The 25,961-nt window shown below is 42.2% G+C and overlaps 1 protein-coding gene across 3 annotated transcripts in view; it reads right to left on the reverse strand.

The window, feature by feature from the left end:
- Positions 1-25,961, reverse strand: part of LOC143804491 (phospholipid-transporting ATPase IC-like) — a 103,375-nt gene that overhangs the window by 50,785 nt on the left and 26,629 nt on the right. For all 3 annotated transcript variants that reach the window (XM_077282648.1, XM_077282635.1, XM_077282640.1), the window contains exons 4-12: positions 22,157-22,270; positions 20,540-20,638; positions 16,083-16,144; positions 15,325-15,397; positions 10,509-10,579; positions 9,505-9,587; positions 9,266-9,424; positions 354-442; positions 75-271 (exon numbers count right to left, since the gene is read on the reverse strand). In XM_077282648.1, the coding sequence (XP_077138763.1) occupies positions 75-271; positions 354-442; positions 9,266-9,424; positions 9,505-9,587; positions 10,509-10,579; positions 15,325-15,397; positions 16,083-16,144; positions 20,540-20,638; positions 22,157-22,270 (947 nt within the window). The remainder of the gene's footprint in view (positions 1-74; positions 272-353; positions 443-9,265; positions 9,425-9,504; positions 9,588-10,508; positions 10,580-15,324; positions 15,398-16,082; positions 16,145-20,539; positions 20,639-22,156; positions 22,271-25,961) is intronic.

The following is a 25,961-nucleotide window of genomic DNA, read 5'->3' on the forward strand; positions in this document are numbered from 1 at the left end:
CTTGTCCTTGCAGTTTCTCTATACATTATTACATACTCATATTTCTATAGTAATCAGGTATATATGTGCTTTACCTTACATAGAGCGATATCGGCACCATTGTATTTAGAACAATGATGTATCCCCAAAAGCCGAGAAATCCCCGGTAGTTTGGTGCATAGTCATACCCGTCGTATAGATACCAAGACATGTTCCCACTATTTACATTGCTCTCCCAAAACGTCTCACCGATGGCCAAACCGGCCGCGCACAGGATCAGCAGGACGAATATCTGTAAGACACATGTATACAGCGTATATAGAGAGGAAATACAGGATATAGGGTTTACTATAACAATGGCGGAGAATCTTTACCATGTACACCATTCCGTTCATGAGATGATCGATTTTTGTTCTCTTTAGAGTCGTTTTTCCACTGTTTCTCATAATTTTGGTGTCCGGACCTAGGAAATAAAAGAAGTAAAGCATAGGACTTGAAGGGTTAAAAACATTCTTCTGTTTCTATATTAGCTGAATGAAAATAAGGTGGCATTTGAAATATCTTCCTTCTCGATCAAGTCATTGGCTACTCTTTTCTGTTATGTCATTGAAATATATATAAAAAAGTAATCTTAGGGGTTTAGGCCCCCTCAAATTGACACCCATTGCTATAATTAAACAGACACAGTGCTCCTTTATGACTCTGTTCACAACTATATCTGGTTACATTGCTGTGACGGATGCGTCACATGACAGGCATTGCCAACGATCCACGGATCCATTGACTTACATTGGAGTCCATTGGGTTCCACTGATGTGTCCATCATTTTGATAGAAGAAAAACCATTGCAAATGGAGGAATCTACATCATGGGCTTCTGGCGGATGATAGCACACCCTCTAATTATTACATCTCTTGGTGAACTTTCCATTTAAAGGGGACCTTTTACTGTATTTTTGTTATTCAAACTGAGTACATCTTCCAATTGCAGCTGCTCCACTGATTCTGGAACAGTTTTTCTTTTTCTTCTGTGTCTTTCCTTTCCAAAGTTATGTCCCCCAGTAATAATGGTGCAAATTTTCCTTTCTACTAACTGGGCGTATGTCACAGAACTTCTATATGGGTGTTTGCTTTTTTTCCACTAATTCTGGCCAAATAAAATGCAGCCACACCCACAGAGAAGTTCTGTGGTACACGCCCAGTGTGTGAAAGGGAAAATTTTCACCATTATTACTGGCGGGCATGAGTCTGGAATAGGGAGGCTCAGAAGAAAAATAAAAACTGTACCTGAATCAGTGGAACAGCGACTATTATTATTATTATTATTATTATTATTTATATAGCACCATTGACTGTACATGAGAAGGGGTTACATACAAATTACAGATATTGCTTACAGTAAGCAAACTAACAATTACAGACTGATACAGAGGGGCGAGGACCCTGCCCTTGTCGGCTTACATTCTTCAGGATGGTAGGGAAGGAGGCAGTAGGTTGAGGGTTGCAGGAGCTCCGGTGTTGGTGAGGCGGTAGCTTCGGTAGTGGTAGGAGGCAGCAGGGTCAGTGCAGGCTGTAGGCTTTCCTGACGAGGTGGGTTTTCAGGTTCCATCTGAAGGATCCGAATGTGGTTGATAGTCGAACGTGTTGGGGCAAAGAATTCCAAAGGATGGGGGATATTCAGGAGGTCTTGGAGGCAGTTGGGTGAGGAGCGAATAAGTGTGGAGGAGAGAAGGAGGTCTTGGGAGGACCGGAGATTACGTGAGGGAAGATATCGGGAGATTAGTTCAGAAATATATGGAGGAGACAGGTTATGGATGGCTTTGCAGGTCAGTATTAGTAATTTGAACTGGATACGCTGAGGGAATGGGAGCCAGTGAAGAGATTTCCAGAGGGGGGAAGTGGAGGAGTAGTGAGGAGAGAGATGAATTAGTCGGGCAGCAGAGTTAAGGATGGACTGGAGAGGTGCAAGGGTGTTAGCAGGGAGGCCACAGAAAAGGATGTTGCAGAGTCAAGGCGGGAGATGATGAGGGCATGCACAAGAATTTTACTAGCTTGACGGTTGAGGAAAGGACGGATTCTGGAGATATTTTTGAGCTGGAGGCGACACGAGGTGGAAAAAGCTTGGATATGCGGTTTGAAGGTCAGGGCAGAGTCGAGGGTTACTCCGAGGCAGCGGACTTCCGGTACGGAGGAAAGCGTGATGTCCTTTAATGCGATAGATAGGTCAGGTAAGGAAGATCTATGAGATGGAGGAAAGATGATGAATTCAGATTTGTCCACACTGAGTTTGAAGAAGCGAGAGGAGAAGAAGGAGGATATGGCTGATAGACACTCCGGGATTCTGGACAGCAGGGAGGCGACGTCTGGGCCAGAGAGGTAGATCTGAGTGTCATCAGCATAAAGGTGGTACTGGAATCCATGAGACTTTATGAGTTGTCCCAGGCCGAGTGTATGAGAGGTGGGAGGAAAGTTCAGCGTGGACGTGCTGCTCCAGGAGTTTGGAAGCAAATGGGAGCAGTGATATTGGTCGATAGCTAGATATAGCTGTTGGATCGAGGGGACCTTTTATAATTGTTTTCCATGGGTGTAGGTGTACGTATAGAGGGTGCAGGCACAATCAAATCCTAAATCCTAAAGTCTACTACAAACTGGCCCAGACTACAGACTACACCTTGACTTTTAGGGTATGTGCACACATTGCAGATTTTGTAGCGAATCAGCAGCATTTCTTGGATGCGCGGAATTGCACCAAATACACAATGTAGGGCACAACCAATGTTAATCAATGGTAATTACAGTATCCATGCAGTATCAGACTGCATAGTCTTTTCTGGTTATTAATTATAGGGGGACCCCACATCATTTTTGGGGGGGTTCCCCTATTTTAATAGCCAGTAAAGGCTAAATATACAGCTGTGAGCTGATATTAATAGCCTGGGAAGCTCCATGGGTAATACCGCCTTCCCAGGCTATAAACATCTGCCCCCAGTCGCTGGCTTTCCCTCTCTGGTTTGGAAAATTGTGCGAAAGCCCACGCCATTTTATTTCAATTGTTTTTAAAACTAAACAGATATTAAGTTTAAGGCCATGGTCACACTTGCGAGAAACTTGCATGAGTCTCGCACCTCAATACCCGTCACTGCCGCCGACACTCGGGATTGGAGTGTGCGGCTGCATGTATTCCTCTGCAGCTGAACGCTCCGGTCCGAGTGCCGGCGGCAGTGCCGGGTACTGAGGTGCGAGACTCATGCGAATTTCTCGCAATTGTGACCCCGGTCTAACACATATTTTGTTGTGTGTGTGTTTTTATTTACCTCCTTATGTACCATTTTATTATGTTCATTACTAAACATCGGGCTTGGTATTATCTATCTATCTATCTATCTATCTATCTATCTATGCATCTATCTATTGATATGTCTATCTGCAGCGCCCCAGAGTCCTGGTCGTTGCAGTGCTGTGGCTTCGCCGCTAAGGGGAGCCATGGTACGTTCGATGGCACCGAAGGAGTTCCTCCAATCAGGTATCACAGACACCACTATGTTTCACAGCTGGGCCTCCGGGGGGAGCTAAGGGTGCTATTCATTAGGCCACTCCCCACCATAGTGGGTAAACTGGGGGTCAGGCAGGAAGTTAGAGAGAACGCTGACGGGATTGAACGGAGCAACACCCTGTGGCAGGGGGTGTTGTGAAGGGAGAGACTGTAGGGTCTCTGCCAGGGGTGGGATCCTGGCAGAGGCTTGGCATTGAAAGAACGTAACGGGTCCGCGCAGGCTCCTGGAAGCGGCGGGACTCAAGAAAGGACTAGAAGCGAGACAGATTGTGCTGAGTGAGAAACGAGATCAAGCAGAAGGAGAGTACCAGCAGGGGTTGTGCTGAAAGAGGCAGCACCTTGCTGAGGCGCAATACCGGTGGCCGGAACGCCGAGGGAGTGGATTAGAATACAGCTTCAAGCCATACTCCAAACAGCGGCAGGACAGTCGGTCTCAGGCGGGCTGTCTACCACATATCACCTATGAAGTCTTGGGGGGCAATTGCGGGAGAGGGGCGTCTCTAGGGTCCCGGAAGAACTCCAGGCCTACCTGACAAACGGGTGCCATTCCAACCTGAATACAGGGAAGGGGTGGATTACAGAGGAACATCAAATCGAGTTGTGAGGGAACTTAAGAAACAGACACAACCGTTGTGGGGTCACTTTCCGAGAGCACAGCAGGGAAGGACTACAACACATAGCGCTAAGTAGGAAGGCACAGATTTCCACCTGAGAGGAGAACTCTGGAGGTGCCATTGGACCGGCCGGACTTGCGTAGCCTGGTGAACCGTATTCTGGACTGAGGACTCAGAGATCTCCAGTAAAGAGGTAAAGAGACTGCAACCTGGTGTCCTCGTTATTTACCGCGACTTACACCCCACAACTGCACCGCTACATCGCTACCATTACTACCACCTATTGCACCGGACGTCCCCCACTGACGGACAGGGCCACGGACCGGGTCTAGCCACCGTGACAACCCCGAGACTGAGAACTAGAGGCCCGGCTCCGGGTACCCCTCGGCCCTGCGGCGGTGTGGGGGCGCTCCAACTTGGCGTCACGAACAGGATCTACTTAAGCCTGAAGAATCAGGTCATGTGTGCCTAGAGACTGTGATTTGTTGTGCTTGGACTGTACTTTATTGTAAGACTGTGCTGCGCCATTAGCCGCCAAAAGTTCCCGCCAAAAGGCGCCGCCATTGCTACACCCAAGGGGAAGGAGGGCGTGTTATGGGCGGAGACTCCCAGTGTGGCGCGAGAAATGGCTACCGCCCCCTGCACTTCTGGCTGCAGAGGAATGACCTGCCCCAAAGCAGAAGAGAAACACCCCTTGATATGCAACGGCGGGAAGCGGGTGATGGAGAAGCCCGACCTCAGAGAAATGGCGGAGCTAGGTGCATGCACTGCCACCGACTATCAGGCAGCGATGATGAACGGCGAGTGCCTGAGCGAGGAAGAAGTGGTTCCGGCCTGCCCTTCTTCACCGGAGACGGACCGGAAGCCTGCGGATCCGACAGCGGAGCTATGTCCACCAACCCCGACCTTGGAGTTAGAGGAGGAGGAACCACTGCAAGCGGAGCGGAATCCGAGCATCCCATTGGCGGGGCCCCGGTCCGGGCTGCAGCCGATTCCAGCGTCCTTGTTAACGGACCGGAGCGACACCGATGGAACCACATTAGACGCAGGTATGGCCGACGCCCCTGCTCCCCTTCACGAGCCTGCTTCCATGGCCCACCTCCATCGCAGTAGGGAGCGACTTATCTCGGCAGGGCTAATGGTGCTATCCCCCGACGACCTGGGGAGGATGGTGCCACCGCTGTCGACTGGAGTGGGGGAGCCTGTGGATGTGAGCTTAGATGGAGTGGTTCTTCGGTGGGACACCCCTTGGTTTAGAGCCGATGGATCCCGGGAGAACGGGTCCACTCTTGCGGTGCTTACATGGGAACAATATAGACAGTGCTTGATTCTGCAGTGGAAAGGACGGAGAGGAGCTGAGTCGATGGGCCCACCGAAAGTACAACAACCCTCCCTGGCATGGGATGACAGAGACGCGGTAAGGCGAGGCACTGTGTTGGCCTACCATGTAAAAAGGGGGTGGGGCCTCATACACGAGCCGGGACTGGATACTGATGTTTTCGTTGCGCATTGTAACGTGAGGGCTCCCTGTTGTGGCCGAAGCGGAGAACCGTTACAGAAGGGGGATCCTGTGACCTACAGCCGCCACTTGAACCCACTTGGGTGGTATGCACGGAATGTTCGGCGGTGTATGTCTGGGCCTGCGGCACCTGCAGCCCCAGACCTAGTCCCGGGAGCGCCTGAACTTGTCACCATCGCAACGGTACGCCTAGTGGCAGCCCCGGAGTTGGCCAGTCGAGTCCATCTGCATGTTCGAACCGAGGACACTGGTGCTGCAGTGGCCGGGGGCCGGGAGCCCCAGCCACCGGAAGAAGAATAAACCTCGATACCCTGAAAAATGTAAATAGTTTTCCTTTAACTGTTCCTGTTTGCTGCTAAAACCCGTCCAGGGTTAATGGATCCCTTTGTTGACCCGGGATCCCTGTGTTTGTTCTGAGTTTTCCTAAAATTTTGCACAAGTTTAAAGAACTGCAGTAATCATGGACTGTGCATGATTCGAACTTCCTTTGTAAATAGTTTGCACCTTCTTAAAGGTGCTCCCTACTGGTTTTAGCCAAAGACACTTTGCGAAGATATTTGCCCTATTGGTTTGAGCCAAAGACACTTTGTGAAGATACCTTTCCTACCGGTTCTAGTTAAGGACACTTTGCGAAGATACCATACCGGAACCTTTGCATGGACTGGTAGGCTGAGAAGACGAGCTACCTCGGAAAGACTTGGTCCCCTCTTAAAGGGGATGTGAGAATTGAACTTGAGAAAGATACTGTTGCAGAACAGTAATGCCATGATGATGCTTTGAAAAGAAATGTAACTGTTTTACATGAAAAGTTATATGTGTTGAATTTGTTGAAATGTGAAATCTAAATAATGTTTTGCAGAAAGAAAAGATGCAGAGAGCCCGTAGGGGTAGAGATAGAGATCTGCATAGCTGAAAGTAAGGAAGTAATGATGAAGGTGAGGATAGAAGGTCAACCCTGCGTCCCCATAGAAAGTTACTTTGTTACTAAGGACAGAAGGCGAACCCGTAGGGGTTAGAGAGTGAGTCCTTAAAGGAGCCGAGTAGAGCTGGCTCAGAGTTCTCTAAAAAGAAAGGAATGTTATGTCTATACTATGTATAGTAGCGAAAGGCAGTAGGCCCTGGCTGAACGGGGCGGTCCTGTAAAAGAAAGGAGAGGCAGTAGGTCTGGTGCCATAGGGACAGGCGGTCCTGCAGGTTCAAAGTAGGAGAATGTGAAGTTACCTTACCCTGTAATGTGATTATAGGAAGGCCTTTGGTAAACTAAGAGTGTATGTTTCTTAAAGGCAATGTTAATTTATTGTTCCAGAATTTGCACTAAGTAGAATACCCGGTTGGGTAACAGGAGTTATGTATAGCCTGTAATTTATAATGTTGACCATGTTTGTAACGTTAAAAGTGTCCTCACCTCCCATAAAGGGAAGCCTGTTCAAGTATGCTTATTGTTTTACACTCAACAAAATTGTATGTCTTTTTGCTAATCTGTATTGTTGTTTTTCTTCCCAGTCCCGGAGTACTGTGTTTAACCAGGGGGGAGTGCAGCACCCCAGAGTCCTGGTCGTTGCAGTGCTGTGGCTTCGCCGCTAAGGGGAGCCATGGTACGTTCGATGGCACCGAAGGAGTTCCTCCAATCAGGTATCACAGACACCAATATGTTTCACAGCTGGGCCTCCGGGGGGAGCTAAGGGTGCTATTCATTAGGCCACTCCCCACCATAGTGGGTAAACTGGGGGTCAGGCAGGAAGTTAGAGAGAACGCTGACGGGATTGAACGGAGCAACACCCTGTGGCAGGGGGTGTTGTGAAGGGAGAGACTGTAGGGTCTCTGCCAGGGGTGGGATCCTGGCAGAGGCTTGGCATTGAAAGAACGTAACGGGTCCGCGCAGGCTCCTGGAAGCGGCGGGACTCAAGAAAGGACTAGAAGCGAGACAGATTGTGCTGAGTGAGAAACGAGATCAAGCAGAAGGAGAGTACCAGCAGGGGTTGTGCTGAAAGAGGCAGCACCTTGCTGAGGCGCAATACCGGTGGCCGGAACGCCGAGGGAGTGGATTAGAATACAGCTTCAAGCCATACTCCAAACAGCGGCAGGACAGTCGGTCTCAGGCGGGCTGTCTACCACATATCACCTATGAAGTCTTGGGGGGCAATTGCGGGAGAGGGGCGTCTCTAGGGTCCCGGAAGAACTCCAGGCCTACCTGACAAACGGGTGCCATTCCAACCTGAATACAGGGAAGGGGTGGATTACAGAGGAACATCAAATCGAGTTGTGAGGGAACTTAAGAAACAGACACAACCGTTGTGGGGTCACTTTCCGAGAGCACAGCAGGGAAGGACTACAACACATAGCGCTAAGTAGGAAGGCACAGATTTCCACCTGAGAGGAGAACTCTGGAGGTGCCATTGGACCGGCCGGACTTGCGTAGCCTGGTGAACCGTATTCTGGACTGAGGACTCAGAGATCTCCAGTAAAGAGGTAAAGAGACTGCAACCTGGTGTCCTCGTTATTTACCGCGACTTACACCCCACAACTGCACCGCTACATCGCTACCATTACTACCACCTATTGCACCGGACGTCCCCCACTGACGGACAGGGCCACGGACCGGGTCTAGCCACCGTGACAACCCCGAGACTGAGAACTAGAGGCCCGGCTCCGGGTACCCCTCGGCCCTGCGGCGGTGTGGGGGCGCTCCATATCTATCCATAGATTATCTGTCTATCCATCTATAGATATATCTATAAGATAGGTAGATGGTTGTATGGATGGATAGATAGATAGATGGATAGATATATCTATAGATAGATAGTGTGTGTAAACATTATTCTTCAATGGTGTATGTAAAAGAAGAGGTTGGACAAGGAAATGACATCACAATTCATTTTTTGTTAAATAATATATCTTTATTTAGCTTATAAAAATGCATACAAATCCGCATGAAAATCCACATCAAAAACGCATTAACGCGGATTTTCAACTGCGTTTTCAGCCAAAACAGGAAGAATCTGCGCAGAAAATTCCACTGGTAAATCCGCAGCGTGTGTACATAGCCTTAAAGCTGCTATCAATAAGGAGCCATTACCACTACCATAGGAGAAGTCATCCAGTCTACTTAAAATCCTGACTTGTACATATCTAGTTTTCCAGAATTATGGATGTCTTTAAATGATCAAGGGTCTGAGGTGGACCCTCACCTTTATTGAATGAGATACTTGTTGGCAAATCCAACCACATATGGTGGAATCGAGCACATAGATCATAGGCCTTTAAATTGATGCATCTTCCAAAACAAACCTTAGCTTATGTTTTTCCAAGCAATGGTCAATGTTCATATTTTTTGCATAAAGTTTATCAAACTTGATCATGAGTGTTATTGAGAAACAATGAATCAGTTGTGTTGGACATCTATAGTACCTACTCTTACAGCCGGTCAATTGAAGACCACGAAGGTGCATCACATATACATTCATTGCACACTAGTTCGTGGAAATCGATGTTGAGACCATTTTTTTTATAATTTTGGACTGTCATTGCCCAGAGCATAAAAAGAACGTGGCATGAAAACCCTTTCTTAGGGCATCTGCAGAAAAATGAATGCAAAAATTACCTGCAAATATGACAAGCCCGGTACAGTACTGTGTGTTGCGGATTTTACAGCCTCGGAGTAAAAGTTTATCGTTATCGAGCCCTGAACTTGATCCTCTCCAGAATAAAGTGCCTACAAACTTATCTAGGCGATTATTTGGTTCCTCGCATTCAACCAGACCTATAAAAATAGAATGTAATAATAAGTATAGCTTACATCCACAACTCACAGGAATATGATCAAGACCGTGACAGCCTCACCGTCAAATTGTGAAAGCTCCTGCTCTTTTTGGAGAAATGTATCGGTTACATCAAGGGACATTTTGAACTTCAAGTTTGTTTCACTAGAAAAAAAATATATCAGTAAGAGAATTTGAAGACAGTTAACAATTCCAACTTAGAGTAAAAAAAAAATAATAGAAATTAAGTATTTCAGTCACTGTGTACATTACATTACTGATCCTGAGTTACATCCTGTATTATACCCCAGAGCTGCACTCACTATTCTGCTGGTGCAGTCACTGTGTACATACATTACATTACTGATCCTGAGTTACATCCTATATTATACTCCAGAGCTGCACTCACTATTCTGCTGGTGCAGTCACTGTGTACATACATTACATTACTGATCCTGAGTTACATCCTATATTATACTCCAGAGCTGCACTCACTATTCTGCTGGTGCAGTCACTATGTACATACATTACATTACTGATCCTGAGTTACATCCTGTATTATACCCCAGAGCTGCACTCACTATTCTGCTGGTGCAGTCACTGGGTACATACATTACATTACTGATCCTGAGTTACATCCTGTATTATACCCCAGAGCTGCACTCACTATTCTGCTGGTGCAGTCACTGGGTACATACATTACATTACTGATCCTGAGTTACATCCTGTATTATACTCCAGAGCTGCACTCACTATTCTGCTGGTGCAGTCACTGTGTACATACATTACATTACTGATTCTGAGTTACATCCTGTATTATACCACAGAGCTGCACTCACTATTCTGCTGGTGCAGTCACTGTGTACATTACATTACTGATCCTGAGTTACATCCTGTATTATACTCCAGAGCTATATTGTGCACATACACAAAAATGCTGAAAGTATCGAGTTCTATATAGAAGCATCAATTAAACTAAACATCTATCATTGGTACAGGGCCTGTTAGTGAATCTAATAATGTAGGATGATGTGCAACAACTTGACAATTATTATTTTTTTTTTTTATTAATTTGTAGTTTCTTACCCATCAAGCTCAGCTGTTTCCACATAGCACAAGCTGTTAGGCTCAGAACTGGAGAGCAGCAGCACATCTGCCTATAGAGTATCAGGACATAAGATGCATGAGACAAATGCAGCTGAATAACCAAAGAGTTTGTTCTTCATTAGGAAAAAAAAATCAGCTTTTTTTCAGGAATACTGCCACACTTGATTTAATGCTGAGTATGGAATGGCAGCTTATATTAGTTACTGTATATTCTTGTACACAGGAGGCATTATTATAGTAGTTACTGGTGCTTCTCACAAAATTAGAATATCATCAAAAAGTTATTTATTTCAGTTCTTCAATTTAAAAAGTGAGACTCTTATATTACCTTATATACTCGAGTATAAGCCAACCCGAGTATAAGTCGAGACCCCTAATTTTGCCACAAAAAAACCTGGAAAACTTAATGACTCGAGTATAAGCCTAGGGTGGAAAATGCAGCAGCTACAGGTAAATGTCAAAAGTAAAAATAGATACCAATAAAAGTAAAATTAATTGAGACATCAGTAGGTTAAGTGTTTTTGAATATCCATATTGAATCAGGAGCCCCATATAATGCTCCATAAAGTTTATGATGGGCCCCATAAGATGCTCCATATTAAAATATGCCCCATACAATCCTGCATAAAGGTTAATAATGGCCCCATAAGATGCTCCATAAAGATATTTGCCCCATATAGTGCTGCACAAACGTTAATTATGGCCCAATAAGATGCTCCATACAGACACTTGCCCCATATAATGCTGCACAAACGTTGATTATGGCCCCATAAGATGCTCCATACAGACACTTGCCCCATTTGCTGTTGCTGCGATAAAAAAAAAAATCACATACTCACCTCTCCATCGCTCAGGCCCCCAGCACTTTCAAAATTCACCTGCTCCACGTTCCGGCGCCGCTCCATCTGCAGCGTCTTCTGCACTGATGTTCAGGCAGAGGGCGCACACTAACCACGTCACCGCGCCCTCTGACCTGAGCGTCACTGCAGAAGATGTAGCGGCGCCGGAACGAGGAGCAGGTGAATATCGCGCAGCGCTCCCCCACCCCATTATACTCACCTGCTCCTGGCTCGGTGCAGCCCCTGGTTCCCCGGCGCCGCAGCTTCTTCCTGTACTGAGCGGTCACCGATACCGCTCATTACAGTAATGAATATGCGGCTCCACCCCTATGGGAGGTAGAGCAGTATATACATTACTGTAATGAGCGGTACCATGTGACCGCTCAGTACAGGTAGAAGCTGCGGCGCCGGGAACCAGGGACCTGCAGGGACGGCGCCAGGAGCAGGTGAGTATTATTAGACAGCCCCAGCTCCCCCTCCGCTGCCAACCCCTGGGTATGACTCAAGTATAAGCCGAGAGGGGGACTTTCAGTCCAAAAAAAGGGCTGAAAATCTCGGCTTATACTCGAGTATATACGGTATATAGTCATTACAAACAGAGTGATCTATTTCATGTGTTTATTTCTGTTAATGTTGATGATTATGGCTTACAGCCAATGAAAACCCAAAAGTAATTATCTCAGTAAATTAGAATACTTTATAACACCAGCTTGAAAAATGATTTTAAAATCTGAAATGTTGGCCTACTGAAATGTATGTTCAGTAAATGCATTCAATACTTGGTTGGGGCTCCTTTTGCATCAATTACTGCATCAATGCGGCATGGTATGGAGGAGATCAGCCTGTGGCACTGCTGAGGGGTTATGGAAGCCCAGGTTGCTTTGATAGCAGCCTTCAGCTCGTCTTCATTGTTGGGTCTGTGTCTCTCATCTTCCTCTTGACAATACCTCATAGATTCACTATAGGGTTAAGATCAGTATATTCTTGTACATAGGGGCAGTATTATAGTAGTTACCGTATATTCTTGTACACAGGAGCAGCAATATGGTAGTTATATTCCTGTACATAGGGGCAGTATTATAGTAGTTATATTCTTGTACATAGGAACAGTATTATAGTAGTTATATTCCTGTACATAGGAGCAGTATTATAGTAGTTATATTCTTGTACATAGAGGGCAGTATTATAGTAGTTACCGTATATTCTTGTACACAGGAGCAGCAATATGGTAGTTATATTCTTGTACATAGGGGCAGTATTATAGTAGTTATATTCTTGTACATAGGGGGCATTATTATAGTAGTTATATTCTTGTACATAGGGGCAGTATTATAGTAGTTATATTCTTGTACATAGGGGGCATTATTATAGTAGTTATATTCTTGTACATAGGGACAGTATTATAGTAGTTATATTATTGCACATTGGAGCAGTTTTATAGTAGTTATATTTTTGTACATAGGAGCAGTATTATAATAGTTATATTCTTGTACATAGGGGGCATTATTATAGTAGTTATATTCTTGTACATAGAGGGCGGTATTATAGTAGTTATATTCTTGTACATAGGGACAGTATTATAGTAGTTATATTATTGCACATTGGAGCAGTATTATAGTAGTTATATTATTGTACATTGGAGCAGTATTATAGTAGTTATATTCTTGTACATAGGGGCATTATTATAGTAGTTATATTCTTGTACATAGAGGGCGGTATTATAGTAGTTATATTCTTGTACATAGGGACAGTATTATAGTAGTTATATTATTGCACATTGGAGCAGTATTATAGTAGTTATATTATTGTACATTGGAGCAGTATTATAGTAGTTATATTCTTGTACATAGGAGCAGTATTATAGTAGTTATATTCTTGTACATAGGGGCAGTATTATAGTAGTTATATTCTTGTACATAGGGGACAGTGTTATAGTAGCTATATTCTTGTACATAGGGGGCAGTATTATAGTAGTTATATTCTTGTACATAGGGGGCATTATTATAGTAGTTATATTCTTGTACATAGGAGGCAGTATTATAGTAGTTATATTCTTGTACATAGGGGCATTATTATAGTAGTTATATTCTTGTACATAGAGGGCGGTATTATAGTAGTTATATTCTTGCACATAGGGGGCAGTATCATAGCAGTTATATTCTTGCACATAGGGGACAGTATTATAGTAGTTATATTCTTGTACATAGGGGACAGTATTATAGTAGTTATATTCTTGTACATAGGGGGCAGTATTATAGTAGTTATATTCTTGTACATAGGGGACAGTATTATAGTAGTTATTTTCTTGTACATAGAGGGCAGTATTATAGTAGTTATATTCCTGTACATAGGAGCAGTATTATAGCAGTTATATTCTTGTACATAGGGGGCAGTATTATAGTAGTTACCGTATATTCTTGTACATAGAGGGCAGTATTATAGTAGTTATATTCTTGTACATAGGGGGCATTATTATAGTCGTTATATTCTTGTACATAGGGGGCAGTATTATATTAGTTATATTCTTGTACATAGGGGCCAGTATTATAGTAGTTATATGTATGTGCAGAGGAGCAGTATTATATTAGTTATATTCTTGTACATATGAGCAGAATTATAGTAGCTATGTCCTTGTACATAGGAGCAGTATTATAGTAGTCATATTCATAAACATAGGAGCTGTATTATGGTAGTTATATTCTTGCAAATAAAGGACAGTATTATAGTAGGTATATTTCTGTACATAGCAGCAATATTATAGTAGTGATATTCTTTTACATAGGGGACAGTATTATAATAGTTATATTATTGTACATAGGAGTAGTATTATGGTAGTTATATTCTTGTAAATAGAGGACAGTATTATAGTAGTTATAGTTCTGTACATAGCAGCAATATTATAGTAGTTATATTTCTGTACATAGCAGCAATATTATAGTAGTGATATTCTTTTACATAGGGGCAGTATTATAGTAGTTATATTCTTGTACATAGGGGCAGTATTATAGTAGTTATATTCCTGTACATAGTTGCAGTATTATAGTAGTTATATTCTTGTACATAGAGGGCAGTATTATAGTAGTTATATTCTTGTACATAGGAGCAGTGTTATAGTAGTTATATTCTTGTACCTAGGAGCAGTATTATAGTAGTTATATTCTTGTACATAGGTGCAGTATTATAGTAGTTATATTCTTGTACATAGGTGCAGTATTATAGTAGTTATATTTTTGTACATAGGAGCAGTATTATAGTAGCTATATTCTTGTACATAGAGGGCAGTATTATAGTAGATATATTCTTGTACATAGGAGCAGTGTTATAGTAGTTATATTCCTGTACATAGTTGCAGTATTATAGTAGTTATATTCTTGTACATAGAGGGCAGTATTATAGTAGTTATATTCTTGTACATAGGAGCAGTGTTATAGTAGTTATATTCTTGTACCTAGGAGCAGTATTATAGTAGTTATATTCTTGTACATAGGGGCAGTATTATAGTAGTTATATTCTTGTACATAGGGGCAGTATTATAGTAGTTATATTCCTGTACATAGTTGCAGTATTATAGTAGTTATATTCTTGTACATAGAGGGCAGTATTATAGTAGTTATATTCTTGTACATAGGAGCAGTGTTATAGTAGTTATATTCTTGTACCTAGGAGCAGTATTATAGTAGTTATATTCTTGTACATAGGGGCAGTATTATAGTAGTTATATTCTTGTACATAGGGGCAGTATTATAGTAGTTATATTCTTGTACATAGGAGCAGTATTATAGTAGTTATATTCTTGTACATAGGAGCAGTATTATAGTAGTTATATTCTTGTACATAGGGGGCAGCATTACTGTAATTATAGTTTTATAGCATTATATTCCTGTCCTTAGTAGACTGCAGAAACATAATTTATGTATCACATTGTGTTGTATGTTAGGATTATTATGGCTACTCACTGGAACAAATGCATCTTTTTTAATCCGCACAATGTCACCAACATGAATATCCTTCCATTTTGTGTCCTTAAAGCTTTAAAAGAAAATGAAGATTTAGGTTGAAATCATGTACATGCTGCATAATACCTGCTAAAGACGTGTGCTTGTATGATTAGGATGCAGCGTAATCTTTCATACGTTTTTTTCCCAATCCAAAAATTACTTTTAGTAGATTCCTTCATGTTCTGAAGATGAGATAGGCAGAGGTGTACATTGGTTCTCCTGTTATTACTCTACATACAAGGGCACGTTGTAGTTTTCCCCTCAATGCCTTTTCTATGATCCCCACCCTTTTGTTTGATTAAAATGCAGTTCCTTTGGAAAGAGGAGTCTGGCATTAGTTTTCTCTACCAACAGCCGAGGTTAGTAAATCTATGACCCTTTTTCTTCGAGGGCCCGATAGTATCCACATGATGTTCCTCTTTAGTATTCAAAGCAGTCTTTCTTGGAAGTTATCCCCAATCCATCGGTCAGGAGCAGAGAGTCGCAGGAACAAATGAAAAACATTGTGGGATTCAGGAGAACAGTGGCATTTACACCAGGTAAAACATGTAAGGGAAGTGACAGGTGTTATTTAGGAAAACCAAGCCAGGGAATGCTCCAGCACCTGCCCAGTGACCTCCCCGAACTGTCCTAGGTCAGGCAATCAATCATTCTGCCCCATCCACAGCTTCTCATATGCTAAAGAATGGTAAATGCCAGTGAGAAAGAGACTTTACCTTCCATCTTTTATAACTTCGCACTGTCGGTTATTGATCTCATTGTCCATCCTGTGACGAGACTGGAAAAATAAAACAAAATGAGGGACTTTACTGTTCATGTTTTGCCAAAAGTATGTGCACCCCCTTCTCTAATTTAGTGAGTTTCACCTTCTATGCCAAATTCAGGGAAGTGCAATACTTAGGTTGGTGGGAGCCACTTGGCAATAAAATTTACCCCATCCCATCACTGAGAGTTGGACTCTGACTCTTATCTTATCAGGCCCTCCTTGGGACCCCCATTACTATAAATACCCATACTTGAACCATGCATTTTGCCCACTTTATTGGAAAAGTGTACCTGTTACCCCATAGACTAATATGGGCTTGACCTCTTATGGAGAAAAAAGCACCTACTAGCTCTCTTGCATGAATCGATTCCTGGCTCTCCTGATCTTGTTGTAATCTACTTCTAGCTAGCTCTGATCACGGCAGTTTTATGCCTTAGATGCAGCAGTCAGTCGTGACCATGGCATCTAAGTAGTTAGACAGAGGGGAGATCTGCTCTGTCACTGCATCGGCCCCTCTAGGATGTGATTGTGGGTTGCTAATGATTTGTTATCATAGCCTTCAGGCCCCTGTGTCTTCCATAATGGTAGTCTCTGGGGCTTCATTTGAGATCGCAAAATATACAACACCCTGAAATTTAGAAATATTATGATCTATTGTACCTGCAATCAAATAATTCTGGGTTAAAGTGCCCTAGAGAGACTAATTATTAAAAAAAAAATGCTAACCCCCCCCCCCCCAAAAAAAAATATTGTTTTTTTTTTTCACAATGGAAAAATAGAAAAAAAAAGCAATCAAAACATCTTATAACCTCCCAAAACAGAAACACAAGCCATAAAAGAAACAAAATGTGTATCTCATAGAAAACAGAATAAAATACAAAACTTTATTAATTCACATAAAAATCAATTTTACAGATTCTGGCTTGGCTCTTATCCTGTCATATTGCAAGGCTTGTTATGGAGTCTACATTGACTTTTAGGATTGCTGCCTCCAAAAGTTCTAATCTTCTTGTTCTCTGAAGAGACATTATTAATTTCCCAGAGTAGCATGCATGGCCTATAGGTCTCTTTACTCTCACATGCCAAGCTTCATTGACACTCTCCACAAGTAGAAAAGTTACCCCTTAGACCAAATTCCAGAGCCTCTCACTCAGCCAAATCAAATCTCATTCTTTATACTGATGAGAGGCTACACCCCGAAACACTGTGTCTGCAAACTGAGATTCTGGTTTGGCTCTTATCCTAAGTCATATTGCAAGGCTTGTTATAGAGTCTACATTGACTTTTAGGATTGATGCCTCCAAGAGTTCTAGTCCTCTTCTTCTCTGAAGAGACAATATACATAATTAATTTCCCAGAGTAGCATGCGTGGCCTATAGGTCTCTTTATTCTCACATGCCAAGCTTCGTTTGACTCTCTCCACTCAGCCAAATCCGATCTCATTCTTTGTACTGATGAGAGGCAACACCCTGAAACACGGCATCTGCAAATTGAGATTCTGGTTTGGCTTTTATCCTGTCTTATTGCAAGGCTTGTTAAAGGGTCGATATTACTGCTTCCATTAGGTGGCGCTAGAGTTCCTCTCGGAAGAGACAATTTGCATTAATAAAATTACAAAAACATACCTAGTGCTCCACTAATGGGATATATAAAACAAAGTGGGACCACCTGAATTACCTATTGAAATGGTGCACTGCGTAGTGAAGACACACAGGGGCAGCAGGGTGCAGTTATATAAAAGTGCACACAAATGGTGGGAATTAGAGATAAACCACAAAGGGTACCAAAAATTGCAAAACAAAGTAGATTTTTATATCCTTAAAAGTTTTTAATTTTTTAACCATTTTCTTGACATAGGATGTATTGGTGTGTTCTATGTCGTGTACTGGTGTATGGAGTGGGGCCAAACACTGCCACTAACAGCTCCACTTGCTTCTGCGCATTTGTCAGGCTCAATCTGGCTACATTTCCAAAAAACGGATAGGACGAATGTTGCCGCCGGATCAGTTTTTTTCCCATAGACTTGTATTAGTGCCGGATGACATTGCGTTTCATCTGTTTTTCGCCAGATCCGGCAAATCTGCCATTTCCGGTTTCTGGAAAAAATGTCCATAGCAACATTTTTTGTCTCCAGCAAAAAAGCCGGAAGTGCCGGATCCAGCGCTTCTGGCTGTTTGTTAGAATGGAAGCCTATGGGAGCCGGAAGGTGCCGGATCCGGAAAATGACGGATTCCGGCGCCAGATTCCATTTTTTTAAACTGAGCATGCTCCAATTTTTTTTTTATCCAATAATCTAGATATGCTAGCCGGATCCGTCGAAAAAACTGATCCGTCGCATCAGTTTTTCACAATCTGCGCCGGATCCGTTTTTTTTCCAACATTCGCCGGATTGTGCCTGATGCAAAAAACCTGATGTGTGAAAGTAGCCTTACCATATTAAAATAATGACATGCCGCCCAAATATCTTTTGCAATCTTATACGGGTCAAAATATGTGAAATAAATGAAAAAATAAATACATTAAGGTACGGTAAATTAAAAGTGTAAATTGTCCAAAAAAACCCAAAACAAACATTTCCGATATATGAAACAAGGAAATAGTTTGAAAAATTATTTCAGTTGTCTTTTGTGGTCATAAAAAAATGTGAAAAACACATATTTTGTTAATTTTCACACCAATATCACCCGATATCGGTGGAAAAAAAGAAAAGAGGAAGAAAATAACATAAATATAAGACCCCATGTATCAAGAATTAAAGAGATGTAAAAAAATTTCTTTTTACAGCTCCTTAATCTGCATGCATGAAAAAATAAATAAAAACTTGCCAAGTCAGGAAGGGAAGAAAATGGCCTGAACTGGTTAAAGAATAAACATAGGTTTAATTTCTATTTAATAAGTCAATAATACACATGAAAATAATCAACTTTGTAATAAATATCATCAGAGAAATCTGCTGCTTTCTCCTCCTGGACTGATCATTTACTCTAAATTCAGAGGTAAAATCTGTATTTAGTGAGGATCTTCCCATTACTGAGAGGAGGTGACAGTTGGTGCTTATAAAATTCAATGAAGGGGAGGAGCTAGACGCAGACACAGACATTATACTGAGATTACAGTTACAGTTCTCCATAGAACTTTATAAGCACCAACTACCATCTCCTATCTCAGTAATGGGAACTTCTCCATTCACTGAATACAGATTTCACACGTGAATTGAGAATTTTGAGAATGAATGATCAGTCCAGGAGGAGAAAGAAGCAGATTTCTGTGATCAGATATATTACAAAATATCTTATGTCCGTATCTACACTTGATTTATGGGGAAAAAATTAAATCAGCAGTTAGTCGTAAAATGCTGCTGTCAATTTCTGAAAACACTGTAAAATGAACTGACTTTGTGGCACAATTGTTCTGGTGCCCATCGTTCTTCCCTGAGATGAAATTGCAGAGAGCTAACAGGTGGCCCGCTGTAGGCCCCCATCGCGGTGCCTGGACTTCATAGGAGATAATCTGTTATTATTCAATTATTACTATTATTTCACTACTGCAATACAATGTAATTGCATTGTATGGTACAAGTGATCAAATGATCTCAGGTTCAAGTTCCGTAAAATATTACAGTTTAAATCGCCTCATTTTTCCAATTTAAAAAATATATAACATTTAAAAAATAAGCATTGTTGACATCATTGTGTCTGTAAAGCCACAATCTATCAAAATATACAATTATTTAAGATGTACAACAAAAGTAACCCTGTATGTAACCCCTTTCTCATGTACAGCACCATGGAATCAATGGTGCTATATAAATAAATAATAATAATAATAATAATAATAATAATAATAATAATAAGTAAAAAAATAATATTTTTTTTTTCGTCACTGCACTACCCCCTAATAAAAAAAAAATTGTGAATACCAAAAATTGTATCAATAATGTCAAACCATGTAATGTAATTGAGCCCATTGTATAAAATCATCTGATCTGTCTCCACGTGATCACAATATGATCTGCACTGGTGGAGCTTTATCATCAGTGATCTGCATGTGTGACCATGCAGCGGGTGACTCACTACGGTGGTTTCCTGGATGGTACCATTGTATAAGACTAATTAGAGCAAATGTTTTCCTATTTTCGGACTTGCTCCTTGAACCTCTAATATCGGCACAGTCTTCTTTCCCAAATATTACTAACACCGTAATGAAACAGCACCTAAAATGCGAATTAAAGGAAATCCTGACGTTCTAGGATGTGATAAATATCCTATAGTGACTTATTGGAGTTTCCAGTTATTCCTTCTCGTCTGCTCAAATCACCAGCTGTAAATCATCTGTCTTATAGAATATTAGTAGTATTTCATATTACAAGATGCCAAATGAGGAGAAAATAAGATTTTTGTTTCTTACAATGTCATCTGCAAGGTCTTTGATTGCTGTGATTCCCAGAACGATCACTAGGGGGATGAACGTAGTGTACCACGAGACAGTGGAGATTATAGGGATCAGCTGAAAGGAGATAAAGACATTATTATGTCAGTTTGATTCCAAAAGCTACAACACTATCTAATTTATCTTATATAGATTTTGAGTTCAAAATAGTTTTATTTTAAATGAATAGCCAAATAATGTCACTTATCTTGTACTGATCCTGAGTTACATCCTGTATTATACTCCAGAGCTGCACTCACTATTCTGCTGGTGCAGTCACTGTGTACATACATTACATTACTGATCCTGAGTTACACCCTGTATTATACCCCAGAGCTGCACTCACTATTCTGCTGGTACAGTCACTGTGTACATACATTACTGATCCTGAGTTACATCCTGTATTATACTCCACTGCTGCACTCACTATTCTGCTGGTGCAGTCACTGTGTACATACATTACATTACTGATCCTGAGTTACACCCTGTATTATACCCCAGAGCTGCACTCATTATTCTGCTGGTGCAGTCACTGTGTACATACATTACATTACTGATCCTGAGTTACATCCTGTATTATACTCCAGAGCTGCACTCACTATTCTGCTGGTGCAGTCACTGTGTACATACATTACATTACTGATCCTGAGTTACCTCCTGTATTATACTCCACTGCTGCACTCACTATTCTGCTGGTGCAGTCACTGTGTACATACATTACATTACTGATCCTGAGTTACACCCTGTATTATACCCCAGAGCTGCACTCACTATTCTGCTGGTGCAGTCACTGTGTACATACATTACATTACTGATCCTGAGTTATACCCTGTATTATACCCCAGAGCTGCACTCATTATTCTGCTGGTGCAGTCACTGTGTACATACATTACATTACTGATCGTGAATTACATCCTGTATTATACTCCAGAGCTGCACTCACTATTCTGCTGGTGCAGTCACTGTGTACATACATTACATTACTGATCCTGAGTTACATCCTGTATTATACCCCAGAGCTGCACTCACTATTCTGCTGGTGCAGTCACTGTGTAGATACATTACATTACTGATCCTGAGTTACATCCTGTATTATACCCCAGAGCTGCACTCACTATTCTGCTGGTGCAGTCACTGTGTACATACATTACATTACTGATCCTGAGTTACCTCCTGTATTATACTCCACTGCTGCACTCACTATTCTGCTGGTGCAGTCACTGTGTACATACATTACATTACTGATCCTGAGTTACACCCTGTATTATACCCCAGAGCTGCACTCACTATTCTGCTGGTACAGTCACTGTGTACATACATTACTGATCCTGAGTTACATCCTGTATTATACTCCAGAGCTGCACTCACTATTCTGCTGGTGCAGTCACTGTGTACATACATTACATTACTGATCCTGTACTAATCCTGAGTTACATCCTGTATTATCCTCCAGAGCTGCACTCACTGTTCTGTAATCCACTCAGTTTAGTTATAGCTGACATCATATGACTCCTTGTTTTCATTGGCTCAGGTATAATTGCCATCCCCACCACCTGTATATCGATACCACTGACCGCTCGTCACTATTTCTCGTACCTGTATGATTAGTAGGAGCAGGAAATAGGCGTTGGCGATTCTCCTGAACTGTTCGAACAAGTTTAGCGGCAGGAAGGTGAGGACATTGTACTTGGACGTCTTGATTTCATTCGTCTGTATGAGATATGGTCATTATCAGTTGTAAGATTCATTGCTGATTCTCAGTATTTTTATAGTGATAGTTTTACAGGCGACAATAAAATTTTACTGTAGAACGGGGAGCAGCAGCAATGTAGCAGAGCCTGTCATCTCTGATTATGGAGTCTGAATCTTTGGGGGTCCTTACACTGGGTCTTCCACCACTTCTAAGTACTGAATATCCCCCTGTGCTGAGTTGCATCATTGAAGAGAACATTTAGTTAAAGATTCCCAAAGGAAATGTTCCCCTTCAGCCATCAGACTTAGGCTACGTTCACATTTGCGTTGTGCGCCGCAGCGTCGGCGCCGCAACGCACAACGCAAACAAAAACGCAGCAAAACGCATGCATAACGCTGCGTTTTGCGCCGCATGCGTCCTTTTTTCATTGATTTTGGATGCAGCAAAAATGCAACTTGCTGCGTCCTCTGCGCCCGGACGCGGGCGCCGCAGGGACGCATGCGGCGCAAAACGCAAGTGCGACGCATGTCCATGCGCCCCCATGTTAAATATAGGGGCGCATGACGCATGCGGCGACGCTGCGGCGCCCGACGTTGCGGCGCCGACCGCAAATGTGAACGTAGCCTTACCGAGGGTCCCATCTCCTGTGCCATCTTCTTGGCTGACCTGAAAGTCACGTTGCCTCTAGGTTGCCCCAGTGCACGTCCATCTGCCCTTCGTTAGATATTACGTGTGGTTGTATTGTATCATCTATGAATATCTTTTTGAGCACTATCCCCCGGGCAGCCATCAGGACCCCATATAAAGACAGCTCTGGCAAAAATTAAGAGACCACTGCAAAATGTTCCGTTTGTCTGATTTTTCTCTTTATAGGTATATTTTTGAGAAAAATGTAAATTGTTCTTTTATTTTATAAACTACTGACAACATGTCTCCGAAGTTAAACCAAAAAAAAGGAGTATACTGTAAATAACCTAATAAATATGCAAATATGGTTCAGGTAGACAACTAGACCTTATACCTAAAAAAAACTGCTTGAACACTAGAATCAATCATAAAAACATAATACAAAAAAATTTTAAAATTTTTTTTTTAAATTATTTGTCATATATTTTTATCATGTCTAGTGTATTTCTGATTGGTGTCCTCAATAAAGTTGTGTTTATTATGAATCTGATTTTTTGTATTATGTTTTTATGATTGATTCTAGTGTTCAAGCAGTTTTTTTAGGTATAATGTCTCTGAAGTTCCAAGCAATACATTTTGTATTTATTTTTCTGAAAAAATAATAACAAAAAAATGCATTGCTTGCAGACCTCAAATAATGCAAAGAAAACAAGTTAATAATCATTTAGAAACAACAATACTCATGTTTTAACTCAGGAAGAGTTCAGAAATCAATATTATGTGGAATAACCATGATGTTTAATCACAGCTTTCATGTCTTAGCATGCTTTCCATCAGTCTTTCACACGGCTTTTGGATGACCTTATGCCACTCCTGGTACATAAATGTAAGCAGTTCTTCTTCGTTTGATGGTTTGTGACTATCCATTATCATCTTGATTATATTCCAGAGGTTTTCAGTGGGGTTCAGGTCTGGAGATTGAGCTGACATGGATTTGATGTGGTGGTCCTTCATCCACACCTTGATTGACCTAGCTGTGTGGCACGGTGCATTGTCCTGCTGGAAAAAACAGTCCTCAGAGTTGGGGAACATTGCCTGAGCAGAAGGAATCAACTGTTTTTCCAGGATAACCTTGTATGCGGCTTGATTCATACATCCTTCGCAAAGAACAACCTGCCCAATTCCAGCCTTGCTGAAGCATCGCCAGATCATCACCGATCCTCCACCAAATTTCACAGTGGGTGTAAGACACTGCGGCTTGTACGCCTCTCCAGGTGTCCGTGTAACCATTAGACGACCAGGTGTTGGACAAAGCTGAAAATTAGACTCATCAGAGAAGATTACCTTACTCCAGTCCTCTGTGGTCCAATCCTTATTGTCTTTGGCAAACTTCAGCCTGGCTTTCCTTTGCTTCTCATTGATGAAAGGCTTTTTTCTAGCTTTACATGACTTGAGTCCTGCCTCTAGGAGTCTGTTACGAACTGTTCTTGCCGTGCACTTCACCCCAGATGCCATTTGCCATTCCTTTTGTAGGTCACTTGATGTCATCCTGCGGTTGCTGAGTGACATTTGAATAAGATGACGGTCATCCCGGTCAGTGGAGAGTCATTTTCATCCTCTGCCGGTCTGTAGCTTTGTTGTCCCCAATGTCTGCTGCTTGACCTTGTTGTAATGGACTGCCGTCTTAGAAATTTTAAGGATGGAGTTAACATGAGGCTCACTGTGTCCCTCTGCTAGTAAAGCCAGAATTGAGCCCTTCTTTTCCTCACTCAAGACTTTTCTTTTCAACTCCTTTGGCATAGTTAAAATTTATTTTTTCATTCCTATTACTTTTGGGATATTACTATCACTTGTTTTGCCATCCAGCTTGTCCTATTGCAAGAGGATTGTGAACACCACAGCAGGGCTTTTTATACTTTCCTTCATTAAATAAGATTTGGTTCAGGTGATCACCTAATCTGAAGCACATTAAGTAGAATGAGGTGTCCTCTGGTCGGAATTCAACTGACACTGGAATGGAATGGCTGTCAGACATGTAGAGATGGTGATTTTTATAAAACTGTGCAGTGGTCTCTTAATTTTTGTGAGAGATGTATGTGTTTAGGGTCCCATCTATCCCCCATTTTTAGTACTTGCACCGCATTGTGTGCTTTTGGTGGACATGTGGGTCGAGGGTCCTTTTCTCTCCTAATGACTATTTTATTCCCGTACACAAATGCCCATATTTTCTTAATTTCTGAGTTCATCACCACCATTTTTGGTGGGGCTCTAGAGGAAACAGACTTTAGAGGTTTCAGAAGACGGTGTTGTGACAGTCGGCTGACATATTGGACTAAGTGCGTTACAACAGTCCCTCCTGTACGTCCCTGATGCCCACCACTACCCTTCTTCCATCTCCTGTACAACATAGGTTGATGCTTTCAATAGATAATACATGTCTGATTTGTCACCTCAGTCTGTGGATAGATGATGTCCATCGTTGGGGACAATTTTGGGGGGTTTACTCAAATAATTTTTGCAGTTGGGTTTCATGAAAAATGTTTCACCTTTTGCCCTTGTGCTGCTCTGACTATTGCTGGCTTTATGGACCCAAATATGGACCAATGGACCTAAATATTGGATAGATGTCACATGTGCATTTGCCTGACTTACAGAGCAACGATCTTTGGATTTTCTACACATTTTAATTCATAGACATCATGACCTTTTAGCAGAAGATCTGATGGTGCCCCCCCACTCCAATGAACCCTCAGCATCCGGGTAAAGGAAAGGGTCGGAGACTAAGATAAGAGGACCCCTAAAGTGCCCCCCTCTTTACCAAAAAAGTGATGTACCCTAGGGTTGAGGCTCAAAAGGGACTGGGGGTCTTCGGCCTCAGCTGAAGTGTCCATCATTGGGCAGATGCCGTAATGGAAATTAAACAGATAAAGGGATTCGGACACATAGACGCAAATCCAATTGAGAGCAGGGAGGAAGCAACAACCGGGGTGCAGGACAGAGAGGTGTGAGTGGTGTCAGTGACTGTCATTGCTCACCTCCATGCCTGCACCCTGGCCGTCAATGCGCTGAATGTCTGCGGGC

Source organism: Ranitomeya variabilis, chromosome 1 (genome assembly GCF_051348905.1).
Source record: "Ranitomeya variabilis isolate aRanVar5 chromosome 1, aRanVar5.hap1, whole genome shotgun sequence".
Taxonomy (NCBI): domain Eukaryota; kingdom Metazoa; phylum Chordata; class Amphibia; order Anura; family Dendrobatidae; genus Ranitomeya; species Ranitomeya variabilis.